We start from the raw sequence: 16,095 nt of genomic DNA, 5'->3' as shown, positions 1-16,095 counted from the left end.
CAGGGGTCACTTACCACAGGACTCAGCCAGGTCCAGCCGGTGGGAACTGGCTGGTGGCTGCTTGGAGGGGCCATTCACAGCGAGGTTCTTTCCTAGGGCTGGATCTAAAGCTCCTGTTGGGAATTGCAGTCCCTGCTGTCCTGGTGCTGGCTGTGGCGCTTTGTTTGCTGAGGAAGAAAGGTGGGTATGAGAGTGAGGCCGAGCCGTGTTAGCAAATGTACAGTCAGACATGGCAGAGACACCCCTGAGATCCCCTGTCCCCAGTGTGCCTGGGATGGGGGGAGAGAGATGAGATAGACCCAGTGAAATGATCTTTGGTTTGGGGAGGCTGGGTGGATGCACAGATCAAAGAGACGATGAAAGAGATTGTCCTTGTGATTAGTAATTTGTGTTGCAGTAGCACCCTGGAGCCCCAATCAGGGGTGAGAGCCCCACTGTGCTAGGTGCTGTACAATATTTATTAGGTACGTTACTGTCGTGCCCGGGAGCCCCAGTCTGGAATCAGGACCCCCTGTATCCAGAGTTGCACAGATCAGCAATGAAGGGGAGAGTCTCTGCCCCATAGATGGTCACAAACTACGACTCAGCCAGGTGGATGGACTATCAACACGCAGGTCACTAAGGCTTTCCTGCATCAGACCCTAACAACTCTGTGCACAGCTCTGCCCTGCAGCCTTTCCTCACAGGGCCCCCTCGTGTCCAAACACAGGTGCCTGGCTTGGCATTTGCTGAGCTAAGGTGTCTTTATTGGCAGCCAAGCTTTTAAACAGTTCAGGTGTGGATGGGTGATCTGGAGGAGATGCTCTTGTTTCCAGGACCTGGTACACAATTCATTCTACCCCTGCTGGCTCCTCTCTTCGGGTATGTCTACACTACAGCGCTAGTTCGAACTAAGCTAATTCGAACTAACGCGTCTAGAACTAAAAACTAGTTTTGCTAATTCGAACTAGCAAGTCCACATTGAGTGGACTCTGAACAGGGCTTAAGGATGGCCGGAAGCAGTGCCAGCAGGGCATCAGAGGAGGACTTAGAGCGTGGAGATGCAGTCTCAGGCTAGCCGAGGGCTGCGCTTAAAGGGTCCCGACCCCCACCCCGGACAGACAGTTCTAAGGGGTGCCCCGCTTGAAAACCAGTCCTGGCTTGGAGTGCCCGGAGTACCCACACTGGGCACATCACACCACTCGGCCATCAGCCCGGCTGCACTTGCCGCAGGCTGCCATCTGGGGAGAGGGGGTAATCGGGGGGCTGCAGGAGAGCTTCCACCCCCAGAAGCCTGCAGAGCCAGCCCAGTCCTCCCCATCGGGGGCTTGTACCCCATTCCTCTCTCACCTCCTTCCACTTACCCTTCCCTAGCCCCCCTTCTTATTGATGTACAAAATAAAGATAACGTTTCTTCCAACATTGACTCTGTCTTTATTGAACAAAACTGGGGGAGACTGGGAAAAGGAGGTGGGAGAGGGGAAGATTAAGGCTGGGAGAGGGGAGGGCAACTAACATGATAAGGGGTTGGGAACAGGTCCCAGATGAAGAGAGGCTACAGAGACTGGGACTGTTCAGCTTAGACAAGAGGAGACGGAGGGGGGACAGGATAGAGGTCTCTAAAAGCAGGGGTTTGGGTGGAGAGGGTGCATTCAGAAAAGTTCTTCATGAGTTCCCATAAAGAAGGACTAGAGGACACCAAAGGAAAGGACTGGGTAGCAGGCTTGAAACTAGTAAGAGAAAGTTGTTCTTCTTGACAAAGCAAATAGTTAACCGGTGGAACTCCTTGCTGCAGGAGGCTGTGAAGGCTACAACTAGAACAGAGTTGAAAGGGAAGTGAGATCAAGTCATGGAGGTTGGGTCCATGGAGTAGTCTTAGCCAGGGGGTAGGAGTGGTGTCCCTGCCCAAAGTTTGTGCAAGGCTGGAGAGGGATGGCATGAGACAAATGGCTTGGTCACTGTCTTTGGTCCATCCCCTCCACGGTCCCTAGGGTTGGCCGCTGTCGGCAGACAGGCTACTGGGCTAGATGGACCTTTGGTCTGACCCAGGACGGCCATTGTAAGCTCAGGGCTCAGGGTCGGGGGTCTCAGTGGACCCCCTTGATTTTCATGCAAACCTGCTCCTGGGTGGCCAGGCTGGCAGCTCTCCTGCCCTAGATGGCCACTTTCCGGTGCCTAGTGCGGAGATCGTGGACGAGGTCCACGATGTCCGCACTAGCCCAGGAATGTACCCGCCTCTTGCGGTCCAGGGCAAGCTCCCGGGAGCCGCCAGCCTGGTCCCGGGAAGAGGGGGTGGGCTGGGGGACATCGGGTAGGTGGATCTGTGCCATGCCAGGTGCAGGGTCTGCTGGCTGGGTGCTAGCAGGCTTGCACCTGGCACGGGCACCGTAGCCAGCCCGTGCCCCTTTAAGGGGTCCGGGGCCGGGAGGGGGGCATAGAGTTTCCCTGGTGTTGGCCAGAGTGGCCACCAGGGAAACTTGGGGAGGGCTAGCCTCCCACTCGTTCGAATTAAGGGGCTACACAGCCCTTAATTCGAACTAGTAAGTTCGAACTAGGCTTAAGCCTCGTAAAATGAGGTTTTCCTAGTTCGAACTAAGCGCTCCGCTAGTTCGATTCAAATTCGAACTAGCGGAGCGCTAGTGTAGCGGCTATGAATGTTAGTTCGAACTAACGTCCGTTAGTTCGAACTAACATTGTAGTGTAGACATACCCTTCCATCCTTAGCCAAAGAGGAACAAGCCAGTTAGCCCAGGGAAATAAAAGAAAGGGAGAGCGGTGACGGAAAACCCTGTGTCTGTCATTTTTTCAAATGATCTATCTTGCCTAAAAGCCTGTCAGGGATTGGGCTCTGTTGCAGGAGGTGCTGGCGAAACACTCCGTGGATTTGGGTGCTACAATTCCTGAGTGTCGTCCGCCTTCCTGCCCCCTCCCCCCACCGAAGCGCTTTGGAAGGCTCACAAAGGACAGAGACCTGCCTTTCGAAAATCCGACTCCCCACCGGTGTCTCAAGACAGGCGGCTCTCTCTCGCCAAAAACGGAGGCAGCAGCGTGGGATGACAGGCAGCCAGGTCGCAAGGGGAGGTGCTTTTTAGACCAGTTCCCTCCTGGCACTCCGTACTGCTGCCTCTGTATCAGAGGCAGCAGCACAAGCTGGCAGCAGCCCTTGCCTGGGGGCTGGGTCTGAGCTTCTGGACCTGGTGCAAACTGGAACTGAGCGAGGCTGCCTGCCTGCCTGGCTCCTAACACACTGTAAATGCAGAGCCGCAGAGGGGGTAGGTCCCGGACCCAGCGCGAGCCAGGACTGAGACAGCTGGCCCCTGGGGACTATCGAAAAGTCAAGTAACCGATAAGAAATCATGAGGTTAATTGACTACTCAGTGAATATCTAACGTCCCTAATCCCTTTTCATAGTTCCCCTCTGGACTCTCTCTCCTAAAGCATGGCCCTGAGATCTGGACACAGTGCTCCAGCTGAGGCCTCCTCCGTGCCAAATAGCTAGGAGAGTGACCTCCCATGTCTGCCGTACGTCTCCTACCACGCCCCAGGGCTATGCCCTCTTACTGAAGGGCTTTGTGTCTGAGATCGCTTCTCTCCCAGGCTACGTCTACACAACGAGTTTTTTTGGCAACAAATATGCTAACGAGGGACTCTATGACACGCAATGTCATTTGCATATTTTCTGCCGATCCGTTTTTGTGCTCGGGGTTTGTGCGCAAAACCAAGCCATGTGGATGTTTACTTTTTGTGCAAAAAACCCCCTTTTCCCACAAGATCCCTATTTCTGCAAAAAGGCCGACCGATCTTGTGCAAAAAGGGGCTTTTGCCTAAAAAGAAAACATCCACATGGCTTGTTTTTGTGTGTTCTTGCGAAAAAACTCTACACTCTACGTGTGTTCTTGCAGAAGTAAATTTGCAGTAAAGCATCAGAGAACAGGGCTCCTTGCACAGGAGTTATTCCTCTCCCGACGATGACTAAGCCCCCTTTGTGCAAGAGCTGTTGTGCAAGAAGGCAGCGTGGACGGGCACCAGGGGCTTCTTGAGCAAGACACTTTTATGGCTAAAATGACCATCAGAGCTTTCTTGCACAAGAGAGCGTTCACACTGCCATGGACGCTCTTGTGCAAAAGCCTATGGCAGGGTGGAGGCACTCTTGCACGAGACCTTTTGCGCAAGAACTCCGGCGTGAAACAGCTCTCGTGCAAGAAGCCTGCAGTGTAGGGCAGGGAGCAGCCTATGAGGGAGGGAGAGGGACCCCTAGTAATGGCTCAAACTTCCCAGGGGGGTGGCCAGAGGCAGGACATTTGCCTGGCAGGGTGAGGGGGGGGCGGTGACCTCACAGGGGCTTTGGGCAGCCCTCAGCATATAAGGCAAAGGGCAGGTGGGGAGGTGGTGACCTCACAGAGGGACCCACATCTCAGGCTGATAAAAGCAGGGGGCGGGCCCAGGGGACTTTGGAGACCCCCGGTTGCTTTAGCTCTGGTGCGTCTCCTCCTCACGGTTCGTTCGCGTTCTGTGAGTTCCACATCCCGACACCTTTGTGACGAAGGTAAGAGCCCCCAGGGGTTGGATCCCGCCCGGGGCCGGCTGGGTTCCAGGCAGGCCCAGCCCTCGGTCAAGGGCCAGAAGGTGATTCCTCACCTGGGCTGCGTCCTTAGCGCCACTGGGGCTTTCTCCTGGTTGGTTTCCCTTTTCCTCCATCCCCCCACATTTCTGCTCTGTTCTTGCCTCCTCTGTGACCTTCCCTTGCTGCCTCCCCCAGCTTGGGACCCAACAGACTAGCTGAAGGACGGGGGGTGGTTTGCAGGAGCCGTGGGGTGGGGGATGCAGCCCCCATTGTGGGGACTGGGGAGGTGGGGCTGGAACAAGTCTATGCCGGTGTCTTTGGGGAGAACGCTCCACCCCCCACACCTTAGATTCTCCCCTGATTGGCCAAGAAGGGGCTGTTGATGGGCAGGAGACTCGTGGAATGAGGAGTAACGGTAGTTTGAACTAGGAAGCCTAGTTCGAACTACCTAGTTCGTGCCCCGTGTAGCCGCGCTGCACGGGGTTCGAACGAGCGGGGTTTTAAAAATGGCGGCTCCCCGCTTATGCAAATGAAGCCCGGGAAATTCAAATCCCGGGCTTCATTTGCAAGTGCGGTATGCCTACATTACCCTCCTAGTTCGAACTAGCGGGGTAGTGTAGACATACCCTCAGGTCCTTGCAGTGCCTGTGCAAGACCGAACCGATAAGCAAGGGGCCATTTGGGGGCTGGAGGCAGTCGCTCTGGGGAGCTGGAACCCCTGGATTTCGTTCATCAGGCTGCGCCCCAAGCTCCCCTTTGCTCCCCTCATTTCCAGCATGGCCAAACGTTTTCGGCTGTGGTTCAAGAAAGCCCTGAAGATGGCCCCAGGGCCGGTGGGGAGCAGCTTCTCCGTCCCCGCGGGCGGGGAAGCTGGATCTCACCAGCTCGGGGCGACTCGCCCACCGGCCAGGCCCCCCCGGACCTGGCTCCAGAGGTGGCTGGGCAGGCGGGACCCAGCCCAGCGGGGGAGCCGGGTAGGGTGGCTCCGGGGCCTCCTCTGTGGAGAGAAACACCTGCCCCGGGAGCCCAGCCCCCATTACCACCAGGGGGCATCGCCCTGCCCGGCCCCCGGGGACCTGCCAGTCTCCGGGAGCCCCCAGCCCGTCGCTCCCCGCACCAGCCCCTGCAGCTGTGGGTCCAGGTCCGTCAGCAGCAGCGCCTGGGCCTCCAGCTGCAGCCGGGCCACCTCGCGCAGCCGCTCAGACCCAGGTGAGGGGCCGTGAACACGCTGGGCCCAGGGGCTCACCCAGTACCCGGGGGGGGGAGGGGCAGCCCCAGTGTCTGCCCCGCACCCTGGGCAATGGATGGGGGGGGGGCTGCTTGGCTCTCTTGTTCCTGGTGGGGGCTCTGCTGAGGGCGTTGGCAGATGTGAGGGTGGAAGGGGGATGGGTCCCTGCGAGGGGCGTGTGGGGCCCAACCTGCCCTGGGTCCCTGACATGGGGGCGCGTGACCCCTGCTGGCCGCTGGAGTCACCCTGGTCCCTTCCCTCCCGCACAGAGCCCCCCTGCGCCTCGGCGGAGCTCTGCCAGGAGCGGGTGGACTCCCGGGTGGAGGAAGGGGCCATCTATGACATCGAAGAGCAGCTCCACACCCGGGACACGGTAGGAACCTTCTCCACACGGGGGGGACCCGAGATTGTTCGGCCCCTTCCCAGCACGTCCCCCCCCCCCGGGAGGGGCTTGTCCCTGGGGATCCCCCTGGGGCCCCTTCTCCTGCATGACCTGGGCCCCCCAAGCTGGGGGCTCTTGTCATGCACCAGCTGGGCCCCCACAAGCCTGAGGCAGCAGTTGGGGGGGGAGTGTGGGTGCTTGGACAACCGGCAGCTCCCACCTCCACTCCTGGGAGACCTGAGCCCTGCAGCTGTCCGTGGGGGGCAGGCAGGCCCCAGGCTCACAGACTCTCTCTGGGGCGCAGAGCCCAGCCGCCCTGCAGCGGTTCCTTCTGGCCGTCACCCCCGCCTGCCTCGCCGCCCTCCAAAGGGGCGAGGACACCCTGGCGCCGCGCTGCTGCAAGGACACCATGGTGGCCAGGATCGTTGTAAGCGAGTCGCGGCGGCCGGGAGGAGGGGAGGGGAAACGTGGGGTGGACAGGGATCTGCCTGGGCCATGGCGGCGGGTGGGGGTGCTGGAAACGGGATGGGTGGAGCCAGGAGGGCTGGAGGTGGACATGGGGAGGGGTGGGTGGGGATGCTGGAGGAGGGAGGGACACAGAAATGGGGCAGGTGTGGGGTGCCGGACAGGAAGGGGGATTCGGGACAGGGAGGGGTCTCCCGGGCCATGGGGGGCTGGAAGGGAGCCGAGCGGGCTGCTGGGGATGCGCCTGGGGAGCAGGGATGAGGAGGTTCAGAGGCTGGTCACCAGGGCAGTGAGGGGCAGGAGACGGCCTGGGGACAAGGATTGAGCTGGTCCCGGTTTGGGAGGGGGGTGCTGGGAGGGGCCCTGTGTCGGGCAGGGGGGCTACAGGGCAGCGGGAGGCAGTGGGGTTGGATCCTGCTGGGTGGGGGCGCTGGCCGTGTGAGCGTCTCTTGGGGGCCCCAGCCTCACACGCCCCTTTGTCTCCTTGGGTCTCCCAGGAGATCATGGAGGACTCGCCCCCCCGCTGGTCTTGGCCGACTGCCTCAACGCCGCCTGCAGCCTCAGGTACCGACCCCCCCCTCCCCCCCCGCCGACTCCCCCCAGAGCAGATCCCCTGGCCAGGGAGTGGGAAAGTCTCTGTCTCCTGCTGCTGAATTAACAGTCTCTGCCCCTCTCTCCTGCCAGCACCTTGCAGCCTCCCCTGCGGGCCCAGCTCCTGAGCCCCCTGCTGACGGCGGCCGTGGGACAGACAGTGTCTGGGGACTGGCAGCAGGACCCCATCCACACTCAGGTACGTCCCTCCGGGCCCTGCTCCCGGGCTGGGCTGGAGCTCCAGAGAGGAGGGGGGGGGGGCAGAGGGAGGGAAGAAGCTGCAGGTTTGGATCCTTCCCTCCAGGGTTCCCGTTGCTCTCCCGGGGGGCCCGTCCCTTCCATGCCCAGCCTGGGCTCCTCCCTGCTCTGCGAGGCGGCTCAGACCCTGCTCAAGGCTGGACCCCGGAGCCAGCGGGTGGCCTGGATTCCCCAACCCCCCTCTGACCCAGGGCTCCCCCTTGTCTTGCAGCAGTTCATCCGGGCCCTTCCCTACGACCTCCAGGCCCTACTGGCGAGCCTCCTCGCCGAGTCCCCAGACACCGCCCGGCTGCAGCTCATAATGGAGGTGAGCCCCGTGGGTGGGACGGGGCCATTGTCCCTGCTTCCTCGGGAGGGGGGGCCGAGAGAGAAGCAGTGTCAGTGGCTGGGGGGGGCACAGTCCGAGAGGAGCCCCAGGCTCTGCCCAGAACCGGCGCCTCCCTACGGGTCCTGACCTGCCTCTTTCCCCCCCAGCACCTGAGCCCGTGGCTGGAGTCCCGCCTGCCCCAGGAGCGAGCCAGGGCCCTTCGCAGCACCACGGCGCTGCTGGGAGTCGCCACCACCCTCCCGGGGTTTGACGTAAGTGACCTCGGAGCCGGGGGGTCTGGGGCTGCAGGGCGCGGGGCTGGGAGCGTCCCCGGGAGGCAGAGGCAGGGCCGGGAATGGGCCGGGAATGGGCCGCGTTCTCCTTTCCCCGGGGAGGGGCGACCCTGGGCCCTTCAGGGGGGCTCTTGAGGAACTGGGCCTGGGGACTGGGGAGTGGCCGTCAGTGGATCCCCTTGTTCCACCCCCGGAGTGACCCTTCAGTCGGGGCCATTGCTCAGGGTTGTCTCCTCGCAAGGCCGGCCCCGCCCCGCCCCGGGAGGTGTCTCTGTCCGTCCCCCGAGCTCAGACCCGCCTCGGCAGCCGTTTGCATGGGACGTGCAGCCCCAGGATGCTGAGGGACCCCCCCTCTTCTCTCCCCTCAGAACTCCGCCGACTGGCCGAGGATGGGTCACCACGTGGCCCAGCTGGGCCTTTTTATTTCGGACCCATCCGAAGACGTCAGCCGGCTGGCCCGGGAGGGGGTGCACAGCCTGTATCAACTCCTCCTGCACCACAGGGGTAAGGAACCCAGCCGGGACCTGGGCCCCAGGGACACCCTGAGGGTGCCGGCGGCGGGGGGAGGGGACCCAGCCCTTTTCCCCCAGACTGGCCCAAGGGGGGATGCGTCCCTCTGTGTTCCCCTTCTGCCCCCTGTGCCCCTCCATTTGCCCAGGGATGCCTGCAGGGACCCGTGGGAGGGGAAGGGCTCAGACCTGCCAGCAGAATGACCCTGTTGTGTCTCTTGCAGGCCTCAACATCCACCAGGCAGAGGACCTGTGGTGCAGACACTACTACAAAGAAAGATGGGTCCTGGCTCACAGCAACAGCGTGCGGGTGGGAGAGGTAAGGACGCGCTGCCAGGGCAGGGCAGGGCTCGGGGGTGGGCCTGGCTGGGGCCCTCGTGGGGGTAGGAGGGTCTTGGGGGCAGGAGGAAGCTGTGACCTGGGGCAGGGGTTGGGGTGCCGGGTGAGGAGAGCGTCTGGGTGCAGGGTCTGGAAGGGAGTTTGGGGGAGGAGGAAGCTGTTTTAGCCCCAGGAGTTGGGGCCGGGCTCTGGGCCGTCAGCTGAAACCTCCTGTGCTCTTGATTTCAGGTCTTTGGGCAGCTCTTCACAGCAGAGCAGGAGAATTGCTTTTTGGACAAGGCTCTGCTCGCTGCCCGCTCCCCCCTGCGGCGCCCCAGCCAGGCCGGGCTGGTCCTGGCCCACGCCCTGCATGGGCAGGCCCATCAGCTCCTGGAATACATGGTGAGCAGCCGGAGCAGATCAGGAGAGTGGGGCAGGGCCAGGGTCTCCTTCCCATCCCCTCAGGGAGTCCCCCGCCCCTTTCCTCAGGCTGCCCCCACCCCACGTCCCTGCTGGCAGAATCCCTCCTGCCCCTGCGAGCGTCCCTGGGGGTGGGGAGGCTCTGAACACAGAAACTGTCCTAGGAGGCGGGAGGGGGCCGAGGTGTCAGGAGCTCTGGGGGGGGGGGGGAGGGGTCAGGAGCTCACCCTGCGGGCCTGACAGGGGGTGACCAGAGAGCAGGGGGAGGAGGGTGGAAATGCTGGGGGGCCAGTTCCCATGAGTCCCCAGGGATGAATGTGACGGATTCTGCTTCCCTTGCAGCAGGAAGACACCCAGTGAGAGCAGCAAGAGCTGAGGAGCCAGCAGCTGCGTCCCCCTCCCCCCAACCCTCCCAATTGTATTGAATTGTATTTACATTCTCATTAAACAATGTTTCAAAAAACATTTGGATCAGGCTTGGTCAATAATTTGTAATGGGGGGGCCATTTTGGCAACTGATCAAGGGCCACATTTCTACCGAGGGGTTTGGGGTCTGGGACGGGGCGGTTGGGTGCAGAAGGGAGCTTAGGGGTGGAGCCTGGGTGCAGGGGGGGGGTATGATCTGGGGCGGTGGATAGGGGTGCAGGGTCCAGGAGGGGGTATGGGCGCAGGAGAGGACTCTGGCCTGGGGGAGGGGCTCTAGAGGGGTGCAGGGTCAGGGAGGGAGCTGTGACCTGGGTGAAGGGGGAGCAGAAGGTTTGGGGGAGGGGGTGCGGGTGCCAGAGAGGAGTCTGGCCTGGGGGAGGAGTGTCGGGGGGGTGCAGGGTCAGGGAGGGAGCTGTGACCTGGGTGAAGGGGGAGCAGAGGGTTTGGGGGAGGGGGTGCGGGTGCCAGAGAGGAGTCTGGCCTGGGGGAGGGGTGTCGGGGGGTGCAGGGTCAGGGAGGGAGCTGTGATCTGAGGAAATGGGGGACGCAGGTTCAGGTGGTCGCCTGGGACAGGCAGTCGGGGAGGGGACGTGGGCGCCAGGGGCAGGCTCTGGCTGCGGAGGTGCCTACCTAGGCAGCTGCGTATGGGGGAGCCTGACTGTCACCTGAGGGGATGGGGGAGCTCAATTTTCAACTGTGGGGAATGGAGGAAATACTGTGGAGTGGAGGGAGCGAGATGGGGGGCTGAATTGTTCCCGGAGGGGAGATCTCCCTGGCTTGGGAGGGGGGGCGTTTCCAGCAAAGCCCTCACATAAGAGGGGGACAGACGGGGGGAGGGAGAGGACGGGGATGGGCAGGGCAGGTGGAAATGGGGAGGGGCAGGAGAAGGGAAGGGGGAGGAGATGGAGGAGAGCAGGGGATAGGAGTGGGGGCGGGGATGAGGAGCAGGACAGAGGCAGGGCAGTGGTGGTGATGGCTGAGCGATGAGAACAGCTCGCAGGAAGCTTAAAGCCAGCAGATGCTTTTCGGCAGAGTTGCCATTTGCCCTGGCGGCTTTGCCAGAATAGCTGTGCCAGCGGGGGGGGGGGGGGGGGGGGGGGCTTTTGCCACACACCCAAGCCAAGCCAGCTGTGGCGGCAAAGCCTTGTGATGTAACCTAAGCCCTTGGCAAGGTCGGGATCAACCTGCTCTGACAATTTCTCGGACCGGCGGGATGAGAAACAAGGATCGTGCAGGGAGATGGGGATGACTAGGAAGCGAATCCAGGTGTGGGGGAATATCCTGGGTTGGAGGGTCAGTCGATACCCCCGCCTGTCACTGTCTGCCGGGGCTCTGCCCGCAAGATGGAACCAACAGCTGAGTTTGCTTTTCTGCCCCGTCGTGGGCACAAAAGGCCCAGAGCAGCCTCCTGCTATCTTGGAGGAAAGGGGCCAAAGTTCAGGAAGCAGGTGCCAGGCTGGGCTGGAATCCGCGAGCTCCGCTTTTGCTTTGCCCTTCCTGGAAGCTGGGCTGCAGGTGAGTGGCGGTTTCATCTCCGCTCTTGGGGTGTTTCTTGTGGGTTCCAAGTGTGGATCTGAGAGCGGCTGCGCAGGGGCAGTGTCATGAACGAGCTGTAAGCGTTACAGCCCCTTCTGCGCAGGCTGGCTCCAGCCTCCCGTCTGTCTCCAAGCCCTGGGGGAGAGGCGGGAGGCCAGCAGCATGGCCTAGTGGAGGGGGCAGGGGGTTGGGTGTAAGAACTCCCGGGTTCTAATCTAATGCCACCTAGTGACTAAGGCTCAGAGTTGTGTGTTAGACCCTTGCTCCGCAATTCTGCGCTCACTCTCGCACTGGTGACCTTGGAGAGGCCTTTCAGGTCTCCCTTTCCCTGTCCATCAAAGGCAGGCAAGTGCGATGTAATGCCCTGGAGCAAGTGCTTTGGGACGTGTCGCACAAGTGTGCCTGGCTCACAAGCGTGTCAGCACAGGTGTGTAAAAGCGTGACAAGGGCTTTGAGATCGATGCCAAAGGCGTGTGAGGCTGTGGCTGGCCAAGTGACAGGGAAATGAAAGGTCAGAGTTTGGTCAGTTAGATTTTATGGTAATACACTGAGACGAAGCACTTTGGGCGTATATACGATAATGTCTTTCCAAGTGCGTTAGTTCAAGCCGTGTCCTAGGAGCCAAGAGGTGAGACAAACATGCTTGGTCCTGTCTCGGTGCAGGGGTGGACTAGATCAGTGCTTCTCGACCAGTGGTACGAGTCCCCTTAAAGGTACTCAAGAGATGTCTGGGGGACACGTCAACACAACTGAAATTTGGAGAAAACTGAATTTTAGTTTTCAGTTTGACAGCGCTTTATTCTTTTTGTACCTTTTACACCCAAAAATGCCATCGCCCGCCCGGCTACGATGCAGTTGTTTAAACAAATGTGTTGCAACGGTAGAAAAAAATTGTGTGTGTCTGAAAACTGTAGGTACTGGGGGTACTTACACATTTTTTTTTAAAGGGGGTACATTATAAAAAAAGTTTGCAAAACACTGGACCTATCATGGTCCCTTCCACTCAGACTTTTCTATGATTCTGTGACAGGGCTGGGCAATAATTTTCAGAAGGGGGCCACTTAATGGATTTTGGTATGGGGTCATAGGCCGGCTCCACCCACAGAAGGGGCGGAGCCTGAGGCAGAAGGGGCGGTGTTGTGGACTAGCCCACCCTCAGAGTTCTCCGTGGCTGAGGCTTTCAATTAAAAGCACAGAAAAGAGCTCACAGCTTTGCCACTACTGGCAGCTGTCCAGCGTGGCTACAGCTTTTTAAAGGGCTCGTGGCTCTCGCCCCTGCCGTAACCCTGAGCCGTGAATCATTTAAAATTGGATCCTGCTGCCTGAGTCACCACTTAGAATTCGGTGGTGGCATGGGCAGCAGGATCTAAACACAAAGTGGCCAGATCACAGTGTTAGGTGGGTTGCATCTTACCCAGCCCTGTTCTCTGAGCTGGTTTCGAAACCTCCGTGTCCTCCTTGTGGTCTGACAGCTGCAGATTTACTGCCTGTCTCTCCTCTCGTGGCCCAGCCTAGCCGCAGCTAATGGACTAACTCAGGTTAGCATCACCTGCCCTGTCTTGGTGACTCTTCACAGCTGAACGGCCTATAAGGCATCATGCTGGTCTTCTGATCTCTTGGTGACTCCTCTGCCTTCTGTTTATTTCTTTCTCCCTAGCTGGCCGATCGAGTCAAACCCTGTCAGTGCGTGAAGGCCCCAGGAATTACGAGTGCGATGGTCTCCCATGTCCAAGGTAATCGGCTGGCTAGTAATGGATGGGCTGCTTGGTTATCAGGTTAGGCTGCACAAGCCAGGTCTATGGCACCCCATGGCCAGCTGGCACCTGGTTCACAGGGAGGCAGCTGTACTAATCTGAAAATGGCTGGAGGACACCACCATCATTAGGCTCCAGAGTTACAGCACTCGCTCCTCGTCCGAGGCAGGCAGCACAGCTTAGCAGCTCATTGGGATGTCTCCTTTTTAGTTGTGAGATCTGGGCACTTTAGAATGGCTGTAGCTATTTAGCAAAGGTGCACAGCTATAGGCATGGGGGTTTCCAGCTTTATTCACCTAGGTGGCTGATTCCAGGAAGCAAGGGTGTGTGTGTGGGGGGGGGGAAGGGGGGAGTCCTGTACAGAGGGTTCCCTGGCCCCTCTGCTTCCATGGCTGTGCAACTGCCACCACGTGGATTGGAACCTGGGACTGTTGGAGCTTAGGGCAGGAGCTGCTATAGCTTGAGTTATAAGTCAGTTGCCTCTCAGCATAGGCTGAAGAGCTCCCTTGTAATAATTGCTTGCTGGACGTGGTCTCAGTGCCACTCCATAGGATAGTGACCCACATCAGGTGTGTGGGTTACAGCTGCAGGCCTGCTCCCAGCATGCGGATCTGCTCTCTGGGCGGCGTCTATAACTCTGTGGCTGCAGCCCTGCTCCCAGGACTGGATCTGCTCTCTGCCCATAGGCGTGCGCAGCACATTTCATTAGGGTGTGCAGCCAAAGAATGTTTTTAAATGTACTCTTTGACCCCCATTAGCCACACCCCCTGACTCCCATTAGCCACGCCCTCTGACCCCCATTAGCCACGCCCCCTGACTCCCATTAGCCACGCCCCTGACCCCCATTAGCCACGCCTCCTGACCCCCATTAGCCACGCCCCCTGACTCCCATTAGCCACGCCCCTGACCCCCATTAGCCACGCCTCCTGACTCCCATTAGCCACGCCCCCTGACCCCCATTAGCCACGCCCCCTGACTCCCATTAGCCACGCCTCTGGAGGTAACACTTTCAGGGCAATATGGACACATGACCAGAAATAAAAGGTGTCATGTGACCTCCCCCCCCCCCCAAGGACTTTTCCCACTATCCTCTTACCAATAGGGATTAGTTTGGCCCTCACCAACCCCCCCCCCCCCCGTGCAACGATCCTGCAATTGCATTAACCCAACGTGTGAGACATTAACTCGGGGGGTGGGGAGGCTGGGGGAAGTGTTCCCTCTAAGAGTTTCCTCCCATGAGCACAATACATTTTGTGTTGTGCACCAGTACTGAGTGTGGCTTGTTTGGCTGTGCCATGGTGGCACCCAAGTTATTCATAAATATCTTATGAACCACTTACCTTTCCCCTCTGCTGCCCTGTCTCCTTCCCTTCCTCCATCAGCTCCCCTGGTGCCTGCTGCCCCCCAATCCCTCACCCACATCTGCTGCCCTGACTCCTGCCCTTCTCACGGCCCTCGGCCTTCCCGAGACCTGCCCCCTCCAGCAGCCTTTCTCTCTCCCCCTGTGCCCTCTCCTCCAGTAGCCCCACTCTGACCATGTGAGCTACCCCTCCTCATCCCCTTTCCTAACACCCCCCCCTACACACCTGTCCTGCCTCTCTCCTCTGGTGCTGGTCCCTCCCCTGCAGGTGTCTGCCCTTCTGCTTCACCCCCCGTACTCCCCTGGCACCTGCACCTTCCCTTACCCTTGCACCCTCTTGGTGCCTCCCCCTTCCCTCACTGCCCCTGCCCACTTTGCCCACTCCCTCACCACCCTCTGCCCCCGTTCCCCTCATGCCCCTGTGCCTTTACACGTGCCTTGCTCCATCTCCGCCTTCCTCATGCCCACCCCTTCTTTCAAGCCTTCTCCCAGCACCTCCCCTTCTCCCCTCTAGCTCCCAAAGCCCTTCCCCTCTCCTCTCCTAGCATCATCCTGTCCCCCCCCCCCTCACTGACACCTCCCCTCCTGCCCTTTTCCTCATTGTCTCCACTTGGTCCCCGGGCATTTGTCTCTCACCTACACCCTGTCCCTTGGTGCCTTCCCCTTTCATCTCCTGACCTGCCCCCCTCCCCTCAGCACAAGCCCTTTCCTCTCTGACCCTTACCCCCTATTTTTCCCTCCTCTTCCAGCAGCCGCCAGCTGGTCTGTAACAGAGTTCTAGGGTCGCCCTGACTGTGTCACCCTTCTGGTGCTCCCCCTACTCTGTCTGTCTTAGGTTTCTCAGCCCCCTTTTGGGCCACAAACCCCCACCCCGCAGTCTCAGGTTCCCAAAGTTCCGGCAGTCCCCATCACTTGGTGCCTGCGCTGGGTCTGACTCGTAGGGTTGCGAGGTAGACCCTCCCCCCAAAAAACGGACACACTTGATCCTGGGCAGGGGGGAGGGAGGAAGAGGGACTGGCTGGGGGGGGGGGGGCAGGAACTGTCTGGAAGGAAGAGGGGATGGGAAGCAGCTCTGGGGGGGAAGGGCCAGATCCTGACCCTGGCCCCCCCTTCTCCCTCCCCGAGGCCAGTCATGCTGCCCCTGACCCCCCCTTCCTCCCTGAGGCCAGTCGCACTGCCCCCGATCCTGACCCCGGCCTCCCCTTCTCCCTCCCCGAGGCCAGCCCTGCTCCCCAGCTCAGTGCGGGCCCCTGCTCTCTCCTTAGCTCAGTCCCACTCTGCCGACCCTGGCTCCCTCCTGGCTCCCTGCTCTGCCAGTCAGGCTGAACTGGGACTTTAGCCTCTCCCCGTTGTTCCTGGGGACTGTCAGTCTCAGGATCTTGATCTCTCATTTCCCCTGCCTTTCACTGAGTTTCAGTAAGGAGCTAGCAGCAATAATGCCTCTACTTTTTCCCCCACTCCTGTGCGGAATACATTTTGTTATGTGCACCAAGGCATGCACGGATGTGCACTGTTACGTCACGTGGAGTTTCACAGCATGGGAAGAAATCAGTGGAAATACAGAGAGCTTGAGTAGTTGCAAGTGTCCATTTTATTGCATAGCACGGAGCTAGCTAGAAAAAACCCAAACCAGCTGGGCTGACCCCCAGTGACCTAACGCAGTTACTATAACAACAAGATCTATGTCTACACCCAGTACACCACA

At 59.9% G+C, this 16,095-nt stretch overlaps 1 protein-coding gene across 1 annotated transcript; it reads left to right on the top strand.

Moving 5' to 3' along the window:
* Nucleotides 1-5,871: 5,871 nt before the first annotated feature.
* LOC149523332 (uncharacterized) lies at nt 5,872-8,566 on the top strand. The gene is made up of 7 exons (XM_089769817.1): nt 5,872-6,144; nt 6,458-6,580; nt 7,116-7,182; nt 7,303-7,408; nt 7,679-7,774; nt 7,942-8,046; nt 8,436-8,566. Exons 1-4 carry the CDS (start codon nt 5,929-5,931, stop codon nt 7,335-7,337), a joined length of 441 nt encoding a protein of 146 aa, XP_089625943.1. The 5' UTR covers nt 5,872-5,928; the 3' UTR covers nt 7,338-7,408; nt 7,679-7,774; nt 7,942-8,046; nt 8,436-8,566.
* The last annotated feature ends 7,529 nt before the right edge of the window (nt 8,567-16,095 follow it).

Source organism: Pelodiscus sinensis, chromosome 18, assembly GCF_052426305.1.
Source record: "Pelodiscus sinensis isolate ZL-2025 chromosome 18, ASM5242630v1, whole genome shotgun sequence".
Lineage (NCBI taxonomy): Eukaryota > Metazoa > Chordata > Testudines > Trionychidae > Pelodiscus > Pelodiscus sinensis.
This window is presented reverse-complemented; position numbering and strand designations above follow the sequence as displayed.